The sequence below is a fragment of the Symphodus melops genome (assembly GCF_947650265.1).
Source record: "Symphodus melops genome assembly, chromosome: 10".
In the NCBI taxonomy this organism is placed as follows: Eukaryota; Metazoa; Chordata; class Actinopteri; order Labriformes; family Labridae; genus Symphodus; species Symphodus melops.
The window spans coordinates 10,081,024-10,107,570 of NC_136700.1; the positions used below are offsets into that span (position 1 = coordinate 10,081,024).

Consider the following 26,547-nt stretch of genomic DNA (forward strand, 5'->3'; position numbering starts at 1 on the left):
AAGTGATGAGTTTATGAACCTGGAGCAGCAGAAGCATGAGCATGGTTAAATAAACTTGACACAGCAGTGACATACAGGTAGCAGCGAGTGTTGAGGTGTGTTTGTCACTCTTGTTAAGAGTTCCGTAGGTGCAGGGGGGAGATGCACTGAGACGTGCAGTTGGTGAATAAACTTATCATGGAGAGATGGTAAGACTGGCACTCAGAGGAGAGAGAGAGAGAGAGAGAGAGAGAGAGAGAGAGGAATCTGAATGAAACCATAAACTAGATGCACTTTGTTGTTTGGCGTTCACTCACTATTCTGAGAAGGCAGAACCACTCACTGAAAATCACATTGATGGATGGACTACGGCTGAGTGGATGCAAATATAGCACATGAGTGAGTTGCTAAACTCATTACCCCAACATTAAAACTTCACACCCACGCAAATCCTCAGCTCTTTAACAAATTCACAAGTGTACAGATGTTGATTTGGCTCCTGGTGAGAAAGGGGAGGTTAATGCATCATTTCCCTCTGGTTCACTCAGCAAATCATCACGTTAATTCAGCAAGAAACTCCATGTACAGTATCTTCATAGTGCAAAAACACAACAACACGAGTACTGTCTGAATATTCCTTCTGGCTGAATATTAAAATAAGAAAACAGAGTGCACTCAAAGGCTTTTAAGCATGGCAGATCTGAACAGGATTAGAAGGTTGAATAAGTTCAAGTAAGAGAAAAGACAAACCCAGAACCCCCACAGAAGGTTGTTTTTAGAAATGTATTTATAATGGGATAAAAATGTCAACATAAGAAAATAAAGCATATAAAATATAGCAGCCAATCCCTGCCATCTGACTCAGAGGTCTCCCAGCGAAGGCTGTCCAGTGTTTCAGTGGGATTTGTTTTAATTCTTACTGCACTGCTTGTCCTGCCTTCAAGGTAATTGGCAATCTCATTCCAACTACGCTTGATTTAGCACCCCTGTAAATGTTTTCAGTGTTTAAGGAGTTAGCATCGGGTGCAACGAGAGCCTCCCCACTTTCATGAGTTTCAAAGTAACATTCAGCAAATGGGTAGAAACTTCTTTTATAAAACGCATAAAGAAATTTGGTTTTCTTTCTTTGCTATTTTCTTGGTAATTTCCCTCGAACCACATATTATATAAAGAAGTATAGAAAGTTTACTGTCTGTGAGGAGGTATTGTTTTTAATCAAATGCTCACAAACTTCCTTGTGTGCATTTGTATGTGTCTAAATGTCTGTAGTGTGTCCATATAATCCTGATACACGTGTAGGTGTGTGTAATGACTGTTACAACACTTTGAACCATTACTGGGGAACCCTGTTGATCAAACTGTATTTACACACCAACTGTAAGACATCAACTGGTAATTAGTTGACAGCTAAATGAATTGGCACTATTACTACACTTTTGGAATTCCCAATAATTTTTTTGGGTTGCCAGATTCAGACACCTCTGCATTTTTGTAGGATTTCAGACACGCTGCAGACCTGAGTCTGAACACTGTGTGATCACTGAAATCAAAGAAATGGCGCGCACACAAAAAACACACAAATAATAAACCATATACATTTGGTATTTTTGTTGCAAAAATGTTCGAAACCATGACTTTACTGGAAACTCTGTAGAAGAATAATGATGCTGATAATGCAGTTTACTCCAGGTCTGTCAGCAGCAGATGATCATAGTTTCACCTGTTCACCAGCTTTTGAAACAGCGCACCAATCACAGCCCTTCATGCAAGAACAGGGGCTCAAAATACATAGAGGCGCTTTGGGTGAGGTCATTTATAGAGATGTTACTGTGCCGGTGAATAAAATAAAACTAGGATTCAACAAGGCAACAGTTGGAACACACACACACATATGCTGTATGATACACATATAAACACATCAAATCAATGTGTATAACATTACAGGGTACTTTAGATTTATTTGCAAAAGGATGGATTTTGTTATCTGATATTTCATCAATTCTCACTTTTTTACCGTATACAAACTGTAACACTAAAGATGCACAATTATGGCTTGCTTTTTTTAATGTCTTTAAGGACCCTTTAGGCAATTATTTTCAAAGGTTTTTGTTTTTATTTTGGTGTCAGTCTACTATTTGAGTTCAATGGATATACCTTGATATTTTATTGGTATTACACCAGTTTTGTCATTCCTTTGTTGTTTGAAAGATCGTTGTACGGGAATCTGGGAGCAGTCAGAACATTCAGGAACTAAGAAGGTTGTAGGATGACTTCTCAAAGAGTCAAAGAGATATGCCATTGCCTTGTTTTGTTCGTTGGTAGATGCTAGGGGCAAGTTTGGATTAGAAAGGAAAAGGTTTTGATTTGTGTGTAGGTGGGGTAAGCCGTTTTGATTGTGTGACATATGAAAAAAAAGATTTGATGGAGAGTAAAGTATAATAAAAAAGAAAGACAGAGGTTGCTACTATAAAGAGAGTATGCAGAAAACCTTCAGGTAAAAAAATGACAGACAGTGAACATGGCTTATAAAAATACAAGAGAAACTGCAGCAGTAACTTCAAGCTGTGTGGAGTTCGGTGGCCTAGTTCTGAGGAATGATGATTGACGGCATTTCATTTTTTAAATGATGGCTAGATCAGAAATAAAAAGGGGCATGTAGACATAAGACTGACAGCTGATTCCCCTCTGTGCAACAGCCAGGCTATCAAAAAGGTCAGTTCAATGAGAAAACATTAAGTCACAGTCTTTGTTGAATGTAAACTAAGAATAATGTTGCTGGTGGTTTTTGTGTCATTATTTTACTTCTGTAAGTATGGTTGATATCAATGGTTCTCAACTGGTGGGTTGGGACCCAAAAGTGGGTCATGGAGTTGTTAAAAGTGACTTAAAATCCAAAATTTGCTCTGTCATATGTTTTGTACCGGCTGAGGTCCAAACTGCATCGTTTTTCATAAAAACAAATCTCATTGGTTGAAACCATTTCCAAAATGTTGCTGTCAATTTCTTCACAAAGGACTTTGTGGTGGGTCCTGAGGCGCGACCAGTTGAGAACCACTGGTTTATGTGACGCAAACAAAAAGAACTACACCAATTAATATCGTTAAAAAGATTTAAATGACAACTTTACCAGTCTGCCCTAGATTTTTACCACTTCCAAAATCAGCTGACTTTAGTCAACTAAAAAAGATGTTTTCTCTTTGAGCCTAATCAACACATTCACAGTTAGATTTGCTATGTTTTTTATTTTAGAAATAAAAGAGTTATAATGTTGAGGGGCCTCTAGGCTGTTCTGAACTGAACTACTCCTCCGATGCAGTGTGTAAACATCACAGCCAATAAAAGTTTAACTGCTTTGACATTTAACAGAATGATAGTCAACTGCTGATATAGAAACCCATTTATGTTATAAGGGAGCTTCTTTGTTTTTGAGTTTGTTGTGATACGTATTGAGTTTCATAACCACACCTGTTTATTCTCATAAAATGGAATCATTTTTAAATATGTGAGATGGAGAAAATCAGAGCTAACCTCGAGCAGACAGTGTGTGCTTTGCAGGAGACAGTAGAAATACGTTGAAGTGACAGATCACAAAGAGGACTAGTGCAGAGACAATAAATGTTTCATAGTGTTTAAGATGTCGGACAGATGGAGTAAGAGAATTAATGGATGCTGTTGTGTATGTGTGTTGTGTGAAGCAATAACCATTTTAAGCAGGTATTCAAAACAGGAAATCATTCTTTCAGCGACTCAGCCACCAGCAAACGAGCACTCAGCAAGCTCCTGCCTACACTTCTGGACATGCATCGCTGTCTTTCAGAGATACCAACAGTTAAAACTTTTTTTTTTTTTTTTTAATAGAATATCACTACTATAAAAAAATGTCCATTTGTCTGAGTGTCTCTGTTTGTTATTCTAGGTTCAGTTTGTTGTCTTCTCAAGGCCGTGGTGCTCTCTCCAGCCACAAGATTATACTTGTGGTTTTTGGCACTTTCAAAATAAAAGGATTTGAAGATTGACCTTGCGTTAGACAAGTTTGTCTTTGCAGCTCTTCAGAGGCAATATACGTTCATACAGTAAACTGACAGATAAAAAAGGAACTTGTTGAAAGTTTTCTTTTTTTTTTTTTTGAATTGAATAACAATATTCAGTACTAATAATTCAACAGAAGACAGAAATAATTTAAAAAGAAGAAAAAAAAGGAAAGAGCACAATGATAAATGACTGAAAATACTGCATAGTACAAATGCCCCATAGCCGTTTTTGTCCGTACAGCTTTACATGGTACAAAGGGCCAACAGGGACAGACAACAATGAGACAGACTCATCAGTTTTTCCTGTGTTCAAGGTACAAATTCAGCCAAGGAGATTCCAAAACTGCTAACTGGCCGTGCCTCCAGGGCAGAACGAAATGTCCTTTGTTCTGCCTCCAGAGTAGAACAAAGAACAGCATCGTCCTGTCCTTTATGGTAAAACTCTGATCAGCTGAACCAAAACACCATGTGATCTCTGATCCCTGAAAAGCAGGTGGCTGCTAGGAAAGTCAGTCCCGTTGGAATCACTTGCCGTTATTCAGGTTCACTGCTATTTGTGGTCTTGTCCCACTCTATACTCTCCTCACTGTGCGTGGGAGATGGAAGGGTCCCTGTGGCCCCTCCAGGACGCATCCTCAATCCCTGGAAGCGTCGACATTCAGGGCAAATGCGGATGTGGCTGCAGCCCCTTGCAACCAGGGCGGCCTCCTGCGCCAGTCTGTGGGAGAGGGGTTCAGGCAGTCCGGTGCCCCCGCACAGCTTCCCATTGCTGAGGCTGACGGCGGCGGCTCGCGCCCGACGCTCCTCCAGGGGTAAGGGCCGCGGTCGCATCAATGAAGAAGACCGTCGACGCCTCACCTGCAAGCTGTCGCGACACAGGACGATCCCTCGGAGCTCCCGCAGCATCTCCTCGCACACTGACTGCTGCAGGCACACACATAGGGAGAAAAAGAGAGGGAAGAGGGGATAAGAGAGGGAGAGAAAGGGAGAGAGGCCAGACAACTCACTGACTGACTGATGATTTCAGGACAGACTGATGGACATTATGGACACAACACAAACATTTCATAGTTATTTTTAAAAAATAGTTTATGGTGAGAGATCAACAAAGAGATGGTGTCGCTTCAGCACACAGCATTAAAACTAAGATTGCATGGAGACATACTGTAAAGGTAACTTACTCTTTCAATACACAGACTTGATATTAACATTACGCCTACTGGACGGCAATTCAGTGCATACTGCATGTAAACTGTGCGTTCACTATAATTTCATTGTCGATACTGCCGCTCAGGTCAACACAGTAGAGGCTTACTCGAACTTCAAACAGGTTTAAATCACACAACTTAACACCCATTCACACACAACGTCAACAAGCTGAGTGGAGAATTGAATGATGCCTCTTAAAAAGAAGAAATCACATGAGTAGGTTTTTGACTTTCACATTCTGAATGTTTATTGAGTTAAAATCACAGTGCGGAGTCCATGAAAAGACATTTATCAAGTATGTTTTTCTGTTTTTTTTAAAGGAATCACATCAGATTATATTACCATATCATATATCAGAACACTGCATGCACATCTTTCTCTGGAATATTTGTCAACAACATAATCATCAGCAGCGAAGATGACCTCCTTCACAAACAAATCTGAACACTTCCTGGCAACTACAATGGACTGGTAAAATTGCCTTATCTTTTCAATAGGTAGGAGTTCAGTCAATGGATTGGAGACACTCCTCATGTTGCTTCCTAATCCTCACTCTTAATGTAGCTACAATAAAATCTGAACCTCAACGTATATTTTTTTAGAGACGTCAACAGTTTTTCTGAATATAGTAATCACACACTATTTGTGTTTAGCACTTTACACAAGCAATTATAACATTCTTTTGTCTACAGAAAGTATCATTATTGAGATCCCCACCTCTACGTCCCACATGTGGGTGTGTTGACGGTCAAATATTGACCGACAATTTGATTTTCAGGTGAAGATGCATGGGCACACAATGGCAGACATCTCTCCAGTAAATAGATGATTTCATTAAGGCTGGGATAAAGCAACCACAGTTAGCTTTAAGAGTGAACTCTCATTGCATGTGTTCACCAACAATAAAATCCAGCTACAGTCAGTGTTATATATAATGCACCATATTATAAGTAGAGAGTATATGAATGAATCTTACTGCTACAAATAGAAAATATTCCATATATGCATTTACTCTTCGTGAGGTATAAATGAGGTATATCTTTGGTTTTGTGCTGTTAATGGCTCATCAGTGGTACTGATGGTGCCACATGTCACCCAAAGGAGGCGCCTGCTACACTTGCTATCAAAGCTAGAAGCTGGAAAGCCTTGCTGCTCCCCGAGGGTGAGGGTACCAGGGAGGGGAGAGGGAGACAAAGCAGATGCAGGTTAAATAGCCCTCTCTCACCTCATCTCCTGGCGCCTGCCTTAACATCCAGACAAACTCCAGCACTGCCATGAAGATAGCCACCAGCAGGCCGCACACCAGCACCACGAAGATACCGCCAATGTTCTCCATTCCCAGACCTGGAGACAATGGGAGAGGGTGGGGCAGAGAGGACAGGAAAAGGGATTTGTTGAAGTGTTGTTCCAGACACAAGCTGAAGTGAAGCAGAAGAACAAGCAGATTAGCTGGAGTTAAACCTTTGGCACGGTGGTCCTCTTCTTTTGGACACTTGCCACCATCCCACCACTTCCTCTTGAGGATCTCCAAACGATTGTCCTCCTGCATTTTGAGGATGGCTAGGTCAAACTCATCACGGTACACTGACCCTGAAGGGTAGACAGAAAGGTGATAAGGTATTTAATTCTATTCATGAACATAGGTATGTATGTTTTTAGGGGACCTTATTGGTTGTATTAAATCAGCATTTAACTATTTTTGGAAAACTCCAAACAAAAGGATTAGGAAAGGATTCTAACTATAGGATTTAAGGGCTTACATCCGTTTAGATGTGTTCTACAGGTCACATCACAGTGTGCAGCACAGGAAATGATCCACTAAACACTGGCTTTATCTGTCCTTTAAAGATCACAGCAGTCAAAATTAATCTTGTTTACTTTAAGGTGTGTTTCTCTCCCACAATTCAACCTGAGATCAAAGTGTAAGGAAACACAGAGTGTTGGTGTACACTCTGAGAGCAGTGAAGGGAGCAATATTTCACGTTCCTTTTTCTCTTCCTTACTTCTGTGATCACAGCAGGGAAACAGCTGCTCTTTTTTAAAACTGTAGTACTTAGATTTTTTTTTATTTCCGAAATTTCTCACTGTTTGCATCACTTTCCCCCATGATAGCAACTAATAGTTTGGCTTTTCTGAGGCTTTACTTTTCAATGTAATGCACTAATGTGACGTTTATGGTGTATCCTCCAACTAATACCCTTGCTCTTCAATTCCCCTTTCTTAGCTTTAGTATAAATCAGTTCCTCTCTGTATTGCTTTAAACTTAAACCAGTTTAAGACGCTGTTATCAATCAGGTCCTCCACCTGTGTGAGGACACGGTTAACTTTTTCTTTATCTTTTCTATTCTTTTGACCCATTTCCCCTCCACACTATTATCCTCCACTCACCCAGCGGCATGCCAATTCCATAGCCCTTGGTGTCCAGCAGTCCTCCAATCTGCGTCAGGTTGCAGTTCCTCTGACGGTAGTACTCGTTCATCGTACTCTCTAACAGGTAGGCATAGTTAGAGTTGAGGACGCGGGCGATGCCCTCCTCCGTGCTCTTTACAAACACACTGGGCTGTTTTGAGTGCATGAAGTTCCACATACGCTGGTAGGTCTGGTAGCGAGAGTTCTGTAGCGGCCAGACACAATCAATGGTTTAGATTAACACAGACTCAGATGTGGGAGACAGTAAACAGTCATACAAAGTTATACACATTCTTCCATTTTTTCAGAAGAGCAGATTTGTTTTCATTTCCTTTTTTTCGTTTCCCCCTCTGATAAGATTTTATTCAAACCCTTCTTAAACCCTCCCAAAGGTGTTTTGCATTCAAAATGTAGATGTTTGTTTGGCAGCATTATTCCTTCTCCTTGTGTAGGATCAGAGATTAGAACAGAAGCCTCAGTTAACATCCTAACATGTCCTCGACTTTCACTTGGCGTGTCTTCCCGGAGTTATTCAAGGTCCAGTGGACGTGAACGTGTAATGAAAGACAAGGATAATGTCCCTTTCTCCTTTCCTCTATACATCCTTCACTGTCTCTTTCTGTGTAACACTCTCGGGAGGTCAAGTCTTGAGAGCAAAATAGTGGATCGTGTGTGCCTCTCTTAAGGACTTGGACAGTGCCACATTTCCCCAAGGATAGTGATATTGAACGGTTGTGTCGCGAACAGACAGGAAACAGATAAAACCTGTGGTTAGATGGGAAAGACAGGAAGGACAGGAAGGTGATGAGAAGGATAACACAGCTGATGGCCCATTGATCACTGCAGGTGATCTTAGGTGTGTATACACGAGGGTGTGTGGCCGTTTAATAGCATAAACAATCGATCATATGCAATTATGTGTTTAACCTCTGACCTGAAAGAAGGTCATTGTGGAGCCGCCGTGCATGGTGCCGTACTCTATCGCTGTCTGATCCGCCAGGTCGTCTACGGACTCGATGGGGACCTCCATCCTCTGCACTGTCAGGAAGGCAGCCAGGTTGGCAGTGTAGGATGAGATGATGATTAATGTGAAGGCCCACCTGTGGGAGAGAGGCAAGGGACAAGAACATATGTATTCACCTACAAAAGTATGTAAATGTGGAAGCAGGCGTATGAAGACGGATTGTCTGGGTAAAAATGTAGGAGGATAACAGAAAAACTGCACACCTGAGAAAAGAAGACACTGCAGGACTTTCAGAGGATGACGGGGCAGATGGATGAATGTGGCGGTGGGTACGGATGAAGGTGACAATGTTCAGTTTGGATGAAAGGAATGTAGTTTGTACTGCAAAGGCACACATACACAGACAATGAGGTTGTTTGCGCTTTGCATGCACATCCCTCCTGGGTGATCTGATAATAAGAGGACAGCACTTAAGTACAGGCATTCATCAACAGTCCTACTCCATTGAGTACTCAGAAATCACTTGTCTGCATCGCATGCAAACAGTCGTTGACACAGCGTAGGAGCTTTGTTCTTTAAGTTGAGGGGGCGGTCCTTAATGCCGTCCAGAAGGCATGAATATTTTACACAGCCAAACCAAGTTGGTAATACGCCAGACTACCATGGTAAGTCGAACCAATCCATCTTCAGGATGCTTTGGGGGGCCTTCACGGCTGGCATTCAGGCTATCCACTTGTAATCAGATCACCCAGGAGGGATTTAAATACAAGAAGCCAACAGTCATATTCTCTCCTGTATATGCATGCAGAACTGCCTTCACCATTTCATCTGGAACAAAGATGTCCCCATAATCTGCACTCAAGCTTCAAGATCAAATAAAAAGATGAAATGTATTCATGATGGAGCAATATGCACAGAATTAAAAAAGAAAAACGCATTTAAATTCAATTCCTGTTTTTGTGTCTCTGTCAAGAATACAAACCAGACTCCGCTGACACATCGTGTTGACAGAGCTCGGGGAGCAATTGTGGATCCTTGCTGCATGAAGCCTCCAACAGGGAACCAAAAACTGTTGCCCAGTGAATACTGGTTGATCAGCAGGTTACAGCGACCTTTTAGACAGGGGTGGGGGTTGTACCACTCATAGGGAGTCAATCTGGGCAGAGTGAGACACAGAGATTGATAACAGAGTAAATCACTGGAGGAGTATAGCCAACAGTAGTGGGAATGAAAGCTGGATTAGGAATTCTGACAAGAGCAAAACTCAAGAGACAGAGCAAATAGAAATGGAGACAGAACGAGAGAGAGAGAGAGAGAGAGAGAGAGAGAGAGAGAGAGAGAGAGAGAGAGAGAGAGAGAGAGAGAGAGAGAGAGAGAGAGAGATAAGGGAAAAAACATCTCTTATGTTCGACTGAGCACAATGTCACCTTGACTCTCTAGAGAGAGAATCAACCTGCTTTTCATTCCCCCTGTGCTGCCTACTTAAACAGAAGAGGTGAAACTATTCTTATTTTCATGTTCAAATGACGCTCCATGAAACTTCAGTTGTGTTGCTCTGTCAGGGGCACATATCCCTGTGATGATACAAAGGTAAATGTCCTTCTGGTCAGCCTTGTTAAACAAAAAAAATACATAATTTATAGTTATAATTTAGCGGTTTAAGAATAACATCAACATTATTATTCTTTCCCGTATTTACATCGTAAGAATAATTGATAGCTGACTGAAAAATTTCCTTTTTGTAATAAAGTGGATTTGTATTCTCAAGATTGAAGATGAGATTCCTGTTTTTCATTTCCCTGGACTGTGATGGAGTTACAGAAAGAAAAACTATAAAGCACTTCATACTAGCTTCTCTAGATAAACCTTGTGATCTACTTATGATGTCTTTATATGGCAAGGCCACAGCCGAAGCTATTGTGCTTTAGAGAAAGAAGGTGTAACGTTTTGGTCCAGTAGATGTCTCCCTAGAGCACCAGCAATTGAATTTGCACAAAGGAGTTATGAAATTGGAACACACAATTATTAAGCACTAAGTGCAAGTGGCAGACAAAATTGTCCTTGTGTCGAGCGGCATAGTTGTGTTAGCAGGCTAATGGTAGTGCTCTCTAGTTTGCTATATAGGTACATATATACGGATTGACCATGATCTAGAAGCGCTTACGTGACATTAAGATTAGCAGTGAGCACAATATGTTATTCTTCTTTTCTGTAGTCCATCACTCAAACAGCTTTTACATTCAGAGTTATGAGCTAGCAGGCCGTCACACTCATTGTAGACAGTCATGACTTAGACAGATATGTACAGAGGATATACTGGATTTTCTACTTTATTTATGTGTAAAATGTCGAACATTCTGCCTTTAAAGCAAGTTCCATTTGCAACATGCTTGTTTATGATATAGTAGTCTGAACACAAAAAAAACAGACAATGCATATTATTTACATAATGCTCATGATCCAATCAACCCACTATTGAAGATCATTTTCATATTCTTCAGTCAAACGCTCTTAAAACTCCCTCTGAGAAGAAATACATCCCCTCCTGTGGGAATAGTCATTTGTTTCTGCTGAGTGATGCGAGATGTATTTATTCATAAGATAATGTTTCCGTTGTATAGGCAATTAAAACACGCAGCATGAGTTGTTTCAGGTCCAGTTCCCTTTCTAACCAGCAGGTGTCAGTTTAACGCTGAGTACGAAACCACAGGGAGGGGAAAAGCTCTCCGCCCTTGATGTTGAAGATCAACTGAAGAAAAGCGAGAGCACAGACACCTGCTTCCTCCTCTGTATAACCCCTAAATAAACCTGTTTGTGTTCTTACTCTCTGTACTCTACCCCTCTGTTTGTCAGTCAATGTTTTCTCTCTTCTCTTCTTATCTGTACTACTGAGCTCTTTACCTGGCCACCAGAAACAGGACGCAGCTGACAGCCAAGTAGGCCAGAAGCATGAAGAGCCAGACTCCAGGAGAGAAGGGATCCAGGAAGGAAAAGTAGCCTGGTCTGCGTCCCTGTATCACACACGTACACACACACACACACACACACACACACACACACACACACACACACACACACACACACACACACACACACACACACACAAGCAGACACAAGTGAAGGGTTAAAAATAATTAAAACCTCCAGCCATCATGTAACACTTGAATAACCAGTTAAAACCACACAAGCCAAAGCAACAGGATTTTTTTTTGGAATGTGTATTCAATAGGTTAAGTACTGACTTGTAGTGTTGAACATAAACTAATTAGCATGCAAAAAATAAGTCTTTACCTTCACCTACTGCTGCAATTAATTAAAAGAAATGTTGCTGAATTTCACAAGTGATTATTTTGCCCTAGGCTCCAGTTTAGTCCTTGTTAAACAACAATTAATTCTCAGTGTGATATTTGGAACAATGAAAAAGGTGACTGGGACAGTAAACAAAGGATTTCGATGTGATAAGCGTAGATTTTCCTGTCCTGAACTGATAGCGCTGTTAATTATTTGAATCTCATTTGCGTGTAAACATTCAGATCAACATCGTATGAAAGCACAAACTCAGTCTCCCATGAACTGTCAACAGAGTGGCACATAGTTGTGTATTGATGGAACATCACAGATAAGAAGTTTGATTTCCGGGACTCTGATACTGGAAACTGAAGGAACTGTCTGTTCTCTGTGTTCATTTGTAAATATGAGGCTTTCAAATGGAACCACAAAGACACATTATCCAACATAGAAAAAGCTTTGAGGAAAAGGCAACATTGAAAGGTCAACATTTTTGACAGGGACAAAGACGAGGTTTGACACTTTTCACAGGGTTGCATGCAGTGGTGAAAGACAGGTTGACTATCTAAATTATTAGAGCTATATTATAAAGGAATTCATTTCTATGACCTATACTTGACTTCCAGTATGAGTGCTTTGCGAGTGTCCCACAAAAAAAGAAAAAGATTAATAGCTTTGGCATGGACAGAAATGCAGGCGAAGAGGAGCCCTGGTTTGATGGTAACCAGTGGTAGGAAAGATAAAGTGGTTGAAATTGGGTTGGCAGCTTGTAGACCAATGGGAATATAGGGGGCTAATTCCTAATGTTTCATATCCAGCACCAACAGCTATTGTCCTCCAAATGAAACCAATTACTGGTAAAGCAGTGCCAGCCATTGGAGCCGTTGTGTGTGTGCTCACTTGTGTGTGTTTAGGTATTCTCATATATCCTTTTGTGCATGTTCAGCATGTAGCCTCTAACGTCAGCGAGGGAATATCAGCCATTTACACGCAGATGCACGTCCACCATCTGTTAATGACTATGAAATGAAGGTGGCTGTCAGGGCCAGCGAGACAGTAAAATATTGGTGGTGATCAAACAGCCAACTGTCCAAGTGTTGTTCTGAGAGAGCGACACTCAGTCATGTAGAAATCCCTTATCTTCCACTTCTGTGTTGACAAGCAGCGCCGTGGAGCCAGCTCCCCTCCCTCAACCAGCCCAAATTGCTTTAATAAAAAAATGCTCAATCAGGTACTCCTAAGAGACGTCATGCAGGCCAGAACACTGCAGCAGCACATCTCCGGGGCCCTTCAAAATTTAATTTGCAGCAAGAGGGTGAAATTATATTGGTAGGCATTTGTTAAGATAAACGAACCTGCATTTAGACTTGCAGAGAGACGAAAATTCATTAATGTGTCTGTAATCACTTGCACATTAGCCTTAGTGAGTAAGAAGGGAGCGGTGCAGAAAGCAGCAGAGGAGGAGTGAGATTCAGTTTAATTTCTAGATTCATATCAGCCTGCCTGCCTTAATGTCTGTCTATCTTTGGAGTCTAGTGCTTGATGATGATAGCTGTCTGAAAATAGAACAGCGTGGTCTGAAAACACACAACAGCTATCACAGTGGTAGACGAGCATTGAATATTCATGGCATATTCAGTACTACTGCAAAACTGCCCCTTGTTGCTATCAGTATTATCGGGGTTACATACAGTATGTACATGCTGACATGATTCACTGTGTTTGCTGGTCTGGTTCGCTGCATGCTTGCTGAACCAGCGTTTTTTTTTTTTTAAACAGCCTTTTCCCATGTGACTGAATCTTAAGCTATACCACCAAGGTGCTATTATTAAGATGAGGAGCTTTGGAGATGTGGGACTCCCATGCTAGCACATTTTGGAGAAGTGGAGGTGCAGAAAAGAAGATCAGAAATAGAGACAGAGAGAAAGATAGGTAGAGACAGAGATCACAAGACAACAGGAAAAAAGTGGGAGTCGTGCGCTGCAAAGAACTCTTGACTCTGTTGCTGTAATATGTGTGCTTTAAGACTCAGACACAAAGTTCTGTTTCTCAGGAGTTTGCAGGGGAAATTATCCATGGCAAGGCTGTGAGAAACACACTAATGAGCACACTGAGATTCAGAAAGCCTGAAAGCGAAATGCAGAAAATGTATTCAAAATGTGTGTACATATTTTTAAAATATGTCAGGATATGGAAACATTTTGGTTTAACAAACATTTTAGGTCATGTTGAGTCCCAGAAAAACCTCCCAATAAACATAGTGTTATGGATTCTGGTATGATGCCTGCTTTTGAAACGTTTCTTTTTTATCTAAGCTAATCAATAATCAACATTCAATCAATAACAACACTGGATACAATGACTTGTGTTATGAATGTATTATGGGGGAAGTGTTGTCACACAAATGAGGGTTTAAGCAACAAATAACTAAAACCCAACTATGCAGGAGCTCTCAGCTCTACAGAGCGTTTGATAAACTATCAGCACTTTTTTTCACACTTTAAAGCAGTAACTTCAATGTTTTATTTGTGTGTGTGTGTGTGTGTGTGTGTGTGTGTGTGTGTGTGTGTGTGTGTGTGTGTGTGTGGGGGGGGGGGGTATAGTTAGCTCATTTTAGCTATTCATTTTAAACACTCGATCATTGAGCAGCAGCTGAAGAACCAGCTACAGTATATCCCTCAGTAAATCATAGCTATAAGCTGCTCCTTCACTTGTCTTGTATGGTGCCAGAAACAATATAGCTCCTCACACTTGTGCAATTACGGTAACTTGGAACTGCTTGTGAACATATTCGCTTCGCTTTTTAGAGGTGTTAATGTGCTAATGCTGTGTTTACAGCTTTTTGTGCATCCAGAAAGAAAATGTTGATACAGGTTTGTTTGCCATAGCTTTCTCAGCTCAGCAATAGCGCCTCACTGAATCCTTGTTTGAGCCGAGGTGGCCCAAAGGAGAGGGCAGACTGACTTCGGTTCCCTTTGATGTCAGAAAATTATGAAATAGTGCATCTGTCCTTCACTGGGGTTACCTCTGATTCATCTCTGCAGTTCAGGCCTCACTGCCACTTTTTTAGCACAGGTATAAATAACTTCTGAGCCAAGGTTGAGCGTATTTTAAAACAACAAAAGTTCCTAGTTGTACATCAGATCATTAGTGGAGTTAAGATTGAAGATTAAACAAAACGAAAAAAAAAGAAGAAAAAAAAAAACGTAGTTCTTTACGTCTCTCTGGAATCAATTTACAAGACACCAGAAGTCCACAAATCCTTTTGATTCATTCAGAATTACTGTTTAAACAGTGAGCTCACAAGGGTGGTCTGCTCTCTCTTCATTTTTCAGTCAGCCTGCGTAAGACAGACTGACAGTAGCTGTGTGTTTGTGTTTCAAAGCTCGTCAGCAGCTGTCTACACTGTCAGTCATCCGCGGTAGGGCACACACAAAACGTGCTGGGACGACCTGTTACTCAGGGAGCACCAGTGCTGAATATAGAGGCAGCAGGTAGGCAGACAAACCCCCCGCCAAAAAAAAAGATACCATGGCTCAAATGGTAGTTACTGTTTAATAAAAGATATAGACAAAGATGAGAGGGAAGACTGAGAAACTACAACCAAGTATTAGAAGTCTTGTAGTTGGAGTTACTGTATATATTAGTCGTTGTGCTGTAGTAAACAGTTTTCATGGTGGAATAAGCACCAAATGTGAGTTCATGACTAAACATTACAGCTACAGGTCGCCCCGACACTTCACACATAAACATTTGCTACCGTGTTCAAATTATTTTTTATTAGAAGCAGGGGAATCATTTTGTAGAGGTTTATCGTCACGTTAAGATGATAAGAGGGCTTAAGGCGAATCAAAGGACGTGCGAGAACACAGGCGTGGTAGAGAGGGCTTAACATCCTTTATGACCTCCTTTTATGAGTGCATCTCAAGCGAGGCAATGTTAGCTATTTTAGCACGTTAATAACCCATCTATTTCTTCCAAATATGCAGATGAAGAGCTAATTTGTTTTACCTTGTGCTTTTCACTCTCAACTCCCACTGTCCTTCCTGCATCCGATCTCTCTCTCCTTCTCTCCGTTTCCCCCCCCGCTCTCTGTCTCTTGAGACGGCTGCACACAGGGGTGACTGGAGTAGCTGGTAAGGTTATCCAGTGAAGGATTTCACCTAGTCATCCTGCCTCTTGGTATTCATACCACACTTATGCCCCCTGAGGCTGGCTGCTTGAATAAAGGCTCACCGAGGGAGACTTTCCATTGTCATATCATCTCTCCCTGTCCTGCTCACTTCTCTGCTCTCATTTATCCGTCGTCTCTCTACCCCTTATACTTCTCCTTCTCTTTTTTGTTTATTCTCTTTTATGTCATCTTTTTTCCTCACCCTCCCTACCTTCTGTCTCTTTTCTCCACTCTTTGATAGTGCTTGCATTTCTAAGTGTGTCAGAGAAGACGCTGTCAGCTGTTTCATTTTTTGAGATACCCGCAGGGGCAATCTGAGGAGAGCAGTTGATTTGGCAGAGGTCATAGGTTCATATTCACAACACCATCCTGCTGCCTCTTGGGCTCTACAGGTTCTCAGGATTTATGTCTGTGTGTTTTGTGCATGTTGGTGTGTGTGTGTGTGTTTGTGTGTGTGTGTGTGTGTGTGTGTGTGTGTGTGTGTGTGTGCAAAGGTGCTACATGTGTTTGTGACTGTGTAATTGTGTCAGAGGTCGTGTGTGGCAAGAAAGTCAATAAAGCTCCATATGCTGTGCTCTACCCTGGGGGCGGCTGCTGTAGCTAACACAGCTTCCACACAGCCCTAATTAACTCCTACGTCTAATTAAGCCCCGCTTTCTCTTATGCACAAACACACGCTTGCTCGGTTTGCACAGCTCCCAAAATGATGAAAATGTTTAAATGATGGAACTGGCACGGATATGAAGTACCTCAGAGTGTTGGGATTTTGGGGTTGTAGCATATGGCCTTTTGCTGTACAGATTATCGGTACAATGTGTGTGTGTGTGTGTGTGTGTGGGGGGTGTTTTTATGAGAAGTGCTTAACAATTGCTCTCGGTTATGTCTGAATTCATAACTCTGGTATTAATGTATTGTACAGGCAGCTGAGGTACATGACTGTTTAGCAAACAACCTATACCCATCAGGAAACATAATAATAAAGCAGAATGGCTAGAGAACCTAGCCAGGTTGAGCTTGTCTTGTGCACACATGCAGCAGGCTGTAGGAGCTTCTTTCCCCTAATTGCTTTTAAAGTTTGGCCATGAAAATCAGGCAACAGACTGATGACGTAGCACGAGGCTACAACAGCACCTCCAGAGAATCAAACTCTGAAAACAAAGATGCTAAATCCTACCACAGGTAATGAAGAGTTGTACTGTGACCGCTCACAGTTTAAGAACGGAGAAACCTGATGTTTGTTGGGACAAATTGTAATTGTCACTCGTCTGCGTTCAGAGCACAATTTAAGATAACTTTTTAATGTATGGGTAAGCCTTTTGCCAAAATTGGATTTTGTTTTATTCATTGATATCAAAGGAAAAAAAATTCTTGGCTCAGAAAGTGAATACTTTTAAAAGAGAAATATTTTGCATGGAAAAAAAGTTGCGCACTCAAAGACAGAAGTAGTGTTTGGTTGGAAGAGAAAAGAAAAAAAAGAAACACAATACAGACTGACAAAGATGATAGCTGGTGATTAAATGGTCGATGGGCTGATGGTAATTAATACCCAACAGGCGCCTTTATTTTATTGCATTTGCCGCTCTTATTGATCAGCCTGAATTTTTCATTTAAAGTTTGAAATAAGCAGCAAACCCCCGTGTAGAAATCACTGTGCCTCAGATCAATAGTCAGTGGATTAGAACTAAACAAGTGTGCAGTCACAGAAATTCAAATATCGAATTTGAGAGCCATGCGGAGGGACCGCCGTGGGGCGGATCTGAGAAACTGCCAAGGGGAGATGGGAGAGTGAAAAAAAATGTGAGGAAATGATGGAAGGAGAGAGGGAGCGCGCGCGCGAGAGAGAGAAGACTAAGGACACATCTCTTCCCTCTCCTTTTATCTTACTCTGTTCTCTTTTTCCTCTTTCCAAAACACCATATTCCACACAAGCGCCTTTTCTTAATAACATCTTTCTTTTTATTGCTCTTATTGACCTCTTATCCGGGAATTTGCTGTGAAATGAGTCATGTCGGTGCTAATTCATCTTTGTGGATCAGTTTGCTCGCCCTCAGAGACTTCAGGTCCATATCACCTCCTAATGCTGCCACCTGCTTACATGCCCCCTCACTTCAAAGGTGATATGCTACCCAGAGGCCCATTTAACACTGCACCTGCTGCGGACATCGATTGATTCTCCCCAACAGTTGGCGCTCAATTGAATGCCTCACTGCTACTCTTATTAGAGCTGCCCGCCAAGTGAGGGAAGGTGAGCATGAGGGCAGTTTACAAGGAAGGGAGACGGTACAAGAGGGAATGCGAGTAAATGCTCCTCTGGGAAGCTACACTAATGTTAGCCAGCCCACGTGCCAAAACACCTCAGCGTGGACTATGGCCAGAGATACACCGGGCCTTGCAGTGTCACCTTGGGTTTTCGGAGAGGACGGATGATTAATGGGCCACTGAGTCGGCAAACACTGGCTCGTTTCCACCTGCACTGCTGTTGTTTTGCTGTTTCTTGCTTGGGCATGCTCTCTGTGGAGTATGGAGGGCAATGCATGTGTGACAACAAGACGGCCAAACCCATTCAGAGGGCAAGACGAAAACAACTGTGAAACTGCTATGTTCATCGGATGGTTTGCACAGTTAAGAGTGCCATCTGGTGCTGGCAGGATGGGGGGTCGAAGTAGCAGAAGGAGCAAATGGGCAAACACAGTGGAAGTGGACACAAGTAAACAAATTGAGACAGCAGGGCCAGAAGAGACGAGGTAAAGAAGAGGGGAAAAAAGGGAAGCCGAACTGTTAAAGGAGAGGAGGAAAGAATGAAGCAGAGGGTGGAGCCGGGAGGGGAAAAGACAGATGCAGAGGGAAGGATGCAGCTGAGAGGCAAAGGAGGTGAAGTGAGAGCTGTTCTCTTTTCGCCATTAGAGAAAAATGACAACCCACTGTGATAGGTTCACAAGCTGTGCACAAGGGCCCGTTTGTTTGGTCGGAGAGGATGGATGCTGGTTGGAGGTAACTCACCAGGTGGACGCGGTACATGATGCTGATGCCGAGGGTCATGAAAGGCTTGGAGAAGTCTATGACCTTTTCACGCTCTGCTGTGATGGTGAGGCCCGCGACCGCCAGGTCAGCTTTCTGAGACACAGAGCCAAGTAAACAAGAAAGACACACAGTCATGACGTGACACAAGTTTATGACATAACTGATCATTTAAGAGCTTCAGAGAAAGATGAGGATGACATAATAAGTGGGCTACTGGATACAAATTCCCTAATAATGCCCTTTTGTATTCATTGCCTCTTTGTTTGCCAATGGCTCTATCTGTGGTGAGGATTATCTAGCAATGCCACTCTGTGTGTCTGTACATGTAGATGGCACAAAAGAGCTTTGGGGTAATCATTGTGGCCGGTCACGGGAACGCTGTCAAGACAAATCACTCGACATAGCAGCAGTCGGAAAAACACACACACACACACTCGGAGATACACATACACAGAAAATGGTGAGTGCACGTTGAACACTGGATGGCTTCCTGCTAATAAAACAGGCCAGTAAAGTGCTACTGCAAGGGATTTTTCATCTCCCTGAGGAGCACAGAGTGAAAGCAGCAACGCATTGCTCTTTGTGTGCTGCAGGAGAACTAAGAGGATTGGGGAGACGAGTAGGAAAGGGAGGACGCAACAGAGGAGAAAGGAGCTCTGCAGCACTGCAGATGTCACTCTCAACACACTGTATCTCCAGGAAAGAGACATGGAAAGGGCACTTTACATGCATGAAAGGGAGTCTCTTTCTTTTTTTTTTTCAAATCTGTTTTGACGTAGTATGAAAATTGTTGTTGCATTCCATAATTATCCTAACCTTTAGAGCAGCTTAAAAATGCCACCAGACGACATTTGCCTTCAACTTAAAGCTCAGTCCTGCTGTGTACTTGCTTCAATTAGTGCATTACATTAAACATTTCCACCTCTTTAACCTTGCCCTTGCCTACACATCAATCTGAAGTGTAATAGCTCATGCTGCCCTATCCTCTGCCTGCAGGCTTTGACCCGCCGCCATCCGTTGCCTCTTCTTTTTTTTCCTCTGTGTTGTTTGAAAGTGTGATGCCTGCTTTTAGTGCCGGAAGGAAGCCACACTCCAGGAACAACCATCGAGGCAATTTCAACAAAGAAAGTCACTGATCCTTTGAAAAATGAACACACACGTACGTCGGAACAGCCACTGAAATATTTATGATGGGATGGAATATTAATACTGATTACTGGATTTCTCTGCCTTCCTGCCGGCTGTTATGCCTTCTAGTATAACTTGAAAAAAAACCTTGTAATGTTGGCTGTTCAATATTGCATCATACTTGTTTCCATTTCTATTAAATCACAACATAATGTGCCTCTGTTCTCTTGCTGCAGCACTGTGGATTATGAACCAGGACAAACTGCTCTGCACTTAGACTGTTGTCTGGATTCCTTCTAGCGTGTCACATTGTCAGTCAGCCTGTCTAACACCTTTCAAAATAATCACCCTCATGCTGTGAAATACAGTTGATTGTGAATGGTGCAGGCAGGGGCATAGGTATCTGTTGACCACAGTAACCTCAGGCTGACCTTTTTTTCACTAAGTGTATAAAACTTTATGGCCCTTCCTTAGTTTTTCTTCAAAGTCGTTTTCCTCCACTATTTTTCCCATTCCTATCTAAGCTTTTAACCAAACAAGCTGTAGCCTTTATGTCCATTGTGGAACATCGCTCCAGACATCTATTATCCCTTGACAAATCCCTCTCCAGCACATCTCGACTTTTTATCCACCCCCCCTGCCTTGCCACTCTTCAGTCTAAGCTCCCGATGTAGACACGTGCTGACCTCAACCATGGCACTTCTGAAGGTCAGCCTTCCACAGGCAACTTACAGGAGAATGGGACGGTGGCAAGCTCTGACAATAACAAGAACTGGCACTTCTTGCTTTACATACTTAATAACTTTGCCCTCCATTAGCCCATAGAATTAAGACAGATCACCTCTTAAGATCTACTCAGTCCCTCTTGATTTCATTCTTCTGTCTGTACTTTCTCTCACCCCTGTCTTTACGCCAATTCTTCTACTTTCTCTCCCCTCAGCTCCCTTATGTCACCTTATCTGCCTGTTAACTGCTACATACCGACTAGTGGAAAAGAGTGCAAGAGTTCGCATAGAGATTTATCAGCAACAACATAGACTGATTAAGAAGGAGAATGTGTTAAGGTCAGGTTAGAAGGCTTACGGGAAAAAAAAGCTGCCAGGGAATAAGCCACCAACTTGCTGTGACTGTTTGAGCGAAAACAATACTTCAGCTAAAAGGTCAACTGCCAAACGGCAAAGAAGAGTGTATGACAAATGGAAAGCCACTGGCTGATAGTGTATGAGAGCTGAGTGATACGTATGTGTATTATAATACTACACGCCTCCAAAAGATGTGTATTTGATGTGGAAATAAGAATATGAATGACTAAGAGGCAAGGTACCCTTGAAATGAGCTCTCCAACCATGCCCGTCCACGTTCCATTGGCTCCTGGGACCCCGTATACTCCATCCCCAACCAGCCGGATGCGATACTTGAATTTGAGAATATCTGCCAACTCCTTCAGCATGTCAACACAGAAGCCTTCATAGCGGTCATTTCCCTCCAGTTCTTTGTGGTTCTGTCGCAGCATCACATACGGATTCTCCTGAAAAACACAAACTATTGCATTACATGCAGTACCGCACTGTCTTTTAATAAGTGACCAAACAAGATGAAGCAAAATCAGCAGGAAACATAAAAAAATTAATCCTCTGTGGCTGTGAATGTAAGGTCCAACAAATTACAATATGGATTCGCATCATGGATTAAGTAGGAGTCAGTAATTTTGGGGGCTCGGCCTAACCATGAGACTACATGTTTAAGGATTTATACGACTCTGTGCTAAAGTGTTCCAGGTTTTTTGAAAACAGTTGCAACTACTGAATAGCTGGAATTCCTTTTAAATGTTGAATTGGATTGCTCTACTGAAGCTAACTAAACTTCTAACAGCGCAGGAAAACGGAGTGAAAAGCCCATTTGTCCTTTAGAGGTCATAGACCAGATATCAGTTTTACGGCTTGTTCAGTGAAAAGGCAGATTTGTGGAGTTGAAGCCGAGCCAGGTACTAAAAAAGGCGCAGACAGGTGTGTGCTAATCTGCAGCATCAAGCAAAAAGTGGATAAGAAACAAAGGCAGTTTAACTATCACCACACACGCGCGCATACACATTTGTATTTACTACCTGTCTCTAAGAGAACCAACTCAAGTTTGGCTGTCTGTTTATTTATGTCTATTTTTGACATTTAGTTGATGTTGTAAGAAGATTTAAAGAGCCCAAAGTGATGTATTTTTTGGAAGCATTCTTATTGTGCTATGCTTCAAATAATGCAACTGTCAAGCTTGGTGGGCTCAGGCTGCACTACATCATAAAAAAGACAGTGTTATGTAGCACTTTGCTGTTTCTCCATCTTGCACTCCAGCTGAAAGTAACTTACTTTGGCAACACAACATCAGATGAGAAAACGATGACTCAAAGCATTTTTTTACACTGACATTCTCCATTTATAAAAATAAAACAAAAGTATGATGTATTGCTGTAAATAAAAAGTCTGAACTGTTTTTCCCTTTGGCTTGACAAAACACGTTTTTGTCATGAGCAGAAAAAAATATCCGGCTCAGAGTTTGTTTAACCATGAGTGTACTGAAGAGATTGTCGAAGGCTTGTTTAAACATAAGTGCCTACAGCGAGGAACATTCATCCACAGGTCATGTGGCTGAGGCCATTTAAAGCAGCTGTGACAGGGTAAAGCATACACAGTGGTGTTGTGACGGGTTGTATTTTTTTGGAACAGAAATAGAAGTAAAATTGTTTTGTCATTGCCACAGCTGGAAAAAAACACATTTTGTTTGTGCTGTTTGACTGCCGATTTATTTTCTTCACAGTCAAAGCCACAAAAATAGTAGTTACACAGAAATTGGAAACATTTGAGAGCCCGTTGCACATCAGGTGGCACAACTGTTATTTTGACTTGCCCTGTTGTCATAGCAACTGTGTGGTTTAACCTGTATCTACATAGGGATGGAGTTCAGATCACTTTGACACTGGGTTGGGAGACTTTGCATCGTTCTCACTGCTTCAGTGGACACCAGAACCCGAGGCTTTCTGTTCTGCTGCGATAAGAGGGAGAATAAAAAAAAGCACGGATCGACTCTCTCTCTGTCTGCGTGACTATGCATCTACAATCTGCATACAGATTCAGTTTATCGAACCAGGCTCAAACTTTGATTTAACAGACATGGTGTATGGAAATAATAACAAGAAATTATCTGACAGATAGCGGTAGATTCAAATACTGTATTTCAACTTACAGTAATGTGGAACTTAATGTACTGTTTTTACCTGCTCTTGTTCTAAAAAAATAGTAATTAATCAGAGACTCCCAATTCTGCCCTTGATTGTTGTTTGTTTTGGATTGATTTCACAGTCAACCTCCTCTTGCTGTTGAATACTCACAAGTTCACCAAATCTAAAAAACCTTCCCCCCAAAATTCACAATTCCTAAGTGTGAATGCTTAAACATTACTTTAATTATTAATAGTTTAATATGCAGTTGTTTAAGTGGAAATAATAGGATCAGGGGTGTCTTGTTCTGTAAGAATTGGGATGTGCTGGAGACAAGGATGAAACTCTGTGGCTTAAAATAGCATTAAAAAAAATAGCATTAAAATAGCATATTTGGTTTACTCCTGTTTGTGCTGAAACCTACAGTGGCAAGATCTTTGAGGCAACATTTTATCCCTTTTAAGAAACAAAATTATGCATTTGAATTTTCAGTATATGACATTGTGCGCTTTGAGCAGAGTTCCACATACAGACAGGAGGAATCAGAAAATACTGAAAGATGGACGACTCTTCATTAACTCTTTAAATAAAATGTTCACACTTCACCTCATCGGCATATCCAGGCATCAATTCAAGCACTTTTTTTTTTCAGCATGCTTGAAGGCGCATTTAAATGCTAATTTCACAGCCCACAGACTGGTGAAGCTTTTCAAACAGCAACTTGCTGTACAGCTCGACCAAGTCAGATGCTTTCATTCTGCTTCCAATTTCCGCAATGTTATTATCACAGGGGATGTCTTTCGCACACATTTTTTACATAACATGAGCAGGTCCGGGGGACAGGGAAGAAAAGAAAAACACACAAACCCTGTCCAGTCGCACCAACAGCACAGAGGACCAATATGCCAGGAGGGACAAATGTTTGGGTTCTACTATAACACTTACAGTGTACCTCTGGGAGACACTAGAGAGCTGCTACAACAATGGCGTTAAGTGTTTTATGCTGTCTGATTTATATAGTGCTGTCTCTCTCTCTCTCTCTCTCTCTCTCTCTCTCTCTCTCTTGGAATCCAGTAACACGTGATGTATAAAGTAATGTATTTAAAAATGTATGTTCACTACGCAACTGGTTGTCCACACTCTACTGGCAACCAAACTTAATCTCTTATGCATTTTAATTTATATTTTTGTAAATAAATCAGGTTTGTTAAGTGTTAGTTTGGCGTCTCTCCCTCAATTTGCCATGTCCCTTGAGCAAGTAATGACTGGACAGACTGATAAAAACAGACCTGGCCAACACCCATCAATCACACACGTAAAAACCCAACAGTGATCGATTATACCAGGGGCTGTCGGAGTGTTATCAGGAAAGAAAAATCCCCCCCTCTTACTTCTCAGTTTTTTCTTCTCTGTAATTTATTCTTAGTTTCCATTTATGTCTCTTTCTCTGAGCTTTAGTTAATACACATCTGAAAACTTCCAACAAACACTGACAAAAAAACCCAGACAGAACCACTTCCAAGAAATGAGAGAAATAGGTATAAAAAAAAAAGGTAAGAAGAGCCTATATGGGGGTATGAAAGAGCTGTCTTCAATAAAGGCAAAAATCTCAAGGAAATTCTATCTGCCTTCTTCTGCACAGAGCAGCAAAACAGTACTAAAGCTATGAGTTTGAAGCTGTGAGGAAATGCAGACTTTTAAGCAGGCGCTTATTCCCAGGCCATGAGGAGTCTGCCTTCAGACAGATAACTTTGGAGGAAGAAACACACAAGCAAAAACACGTACACACCTATATGAAATATGCATAGCGCCAGGTGCAGCAGTGGTTGATGATCACACACGCCGCAGAGGAGTTACCCCTTTTAAAACCTGCGGGTGTTCAGTATGTCTTTACGCGGCCCTACTCGCTTTCTTCAACTGTTCTTATCCTTAAAAAACTCGCTCTCCTGGGTCCAGGAATCTGGCAGCGGAGATTTATATCTGCCCAATTCTGTTCTTTAGTCCTCTTCGAATAAGAATGACAAAACCTCTCACAATAATACGCTCACAAATACTGGGTCATAAGAAAAAAGAGTCAGGTCTTGTGCATTTTTTATGAGGCAAAATTTCAACAAACAGCTTCATGGTTGGCAGCACATAAATGGCAGAAAACAGAAGTACAAATGAGATGAACGCAGAGAGAGAACGAGTACACACAAAGTGAAATGGAGATGGATCTTGTGTGCAAATTCACTGAGCCGATGTGCCAACAAATCAGCATCTGTGTCTGCTTTTATCAGTCAGCAGTATGTGCACTGCTAGATTCTTAGCAGCATTTATGTGAGCGTATATGACGGCGCTCGGTGACAAGAGGGAAGTCTGGGAGACTGACCAAGAGAGCTGTGAAGATAGGAATGGCCTGAACAGAAGTGACTCAAAGCACATTTCAGGCATTATCAGGAAAAATGGGTCTTCTTGGAAGGGATTTGAATATTGAGAGGTTTTTTTTTTATTCCCTCACAATGGCAGCATGCTGGCACCAAAGAGACGTGTCGCCACAGGTAAAGCTCTGCCTCATTTGGTTTTTGTTTTGGAAACAAGGAATAACGGGGAGTCCTGAATCCTGTATGCACTTCGCATGAGGCGCATTGAAGAGCCTAATCAAATAACTGATGCATTTACATCCGAGGCTGTTTAATAAATAGCTGGTGGCATAATAAATTGATGTATTAACATCATTCTCTCAACTCAAATGTGAAACAGGCTGAGAGTGACTTTGTGTGACTGAGCATTACACATAGTGGTGACGATATCCCACACCTCTGTGCTGCTGTAACAACAAACAAAGACTTTCATTCATTTCAGTTTTTTAATTTTTTTTTTTAGGTTGTTTGGCTGTGGAACAATAAGCAAAAATACACAAAAAGTTAAAGAAAAATGTTGCTTGGAATGAGCTTTTGGGGCTGTGAACACTGATGAACTGGACAGCAAAGTGGAAAGTTGGAGAGGCGAGATTCTTCTGATATTCCCTAGTCCCTTGCAGTGTGAGGAAAGCTTAAGATCCCAGTTCCAGTGGTTAGCGCTGTAGCCTCACAGCTAGGAGGTGTCTGCTTCGAATCCCCGGACAGAGCCTTTCTGTGTTTGCATGTTCTCACCACGA

The 26,547-nt window shown here is 41.7% G+C and overlaps 1 protein-coding gene across 2 annotated transcripts in view; it reads right to left on the minus strand.

Annotated features, from left to right (window-relative positions):
- Window positions 1-243: 243 nt before the first annotated feature.
- grik4 (glutamate receptor, ionotropic, kainate 4) overlaps window positions 244-26,547 on the minus strand; it is a 235,311-nt gene continuing 209,007 nt past the window's right edge. For both annotated transcript variants that reach the window (XM_079353701.1, XM_079353702.1), the window contains 9 exons: window positions 21,528-21,731; window positions 19,055-19,168; window positions 11,494-11,603; window positions 9,575-9,748; window positions 8,563-8,728; window positions 7,608-7,833; window positions 6,681-6,809; window positions 6,445-6,563; window positions 244-4,934 (listed from right to left, as the gene is read on the minus strand). In XM_079353701.1, the coding sequence (XP_079209827.1) occupies window positions 4,545-4,934; window positions 6,445-6,563; window positions 6,681-6,809; window positions 7,608-7,833; window positions 8,563-8,728; window positions 9,575-9,748; window positions 11,494-11,603; window positions 19,055-19,168; window positions 21,528-21,731 (1,632 nt within the window). In that variant the 3' untranslated portion in view covers window positions 244-4,544. The remainder of the gene's footprint in view (window positions 4,935-6,444; window positions 6,564-6,680; window positions 6,810-7,607; window positions 7,834-8,562; window positions 8,729-9,574; window positions 9,749-11,493; window positions 11,604-19,054; window positions 19,169-21,527; window positions 21,732-26,547) is intronic.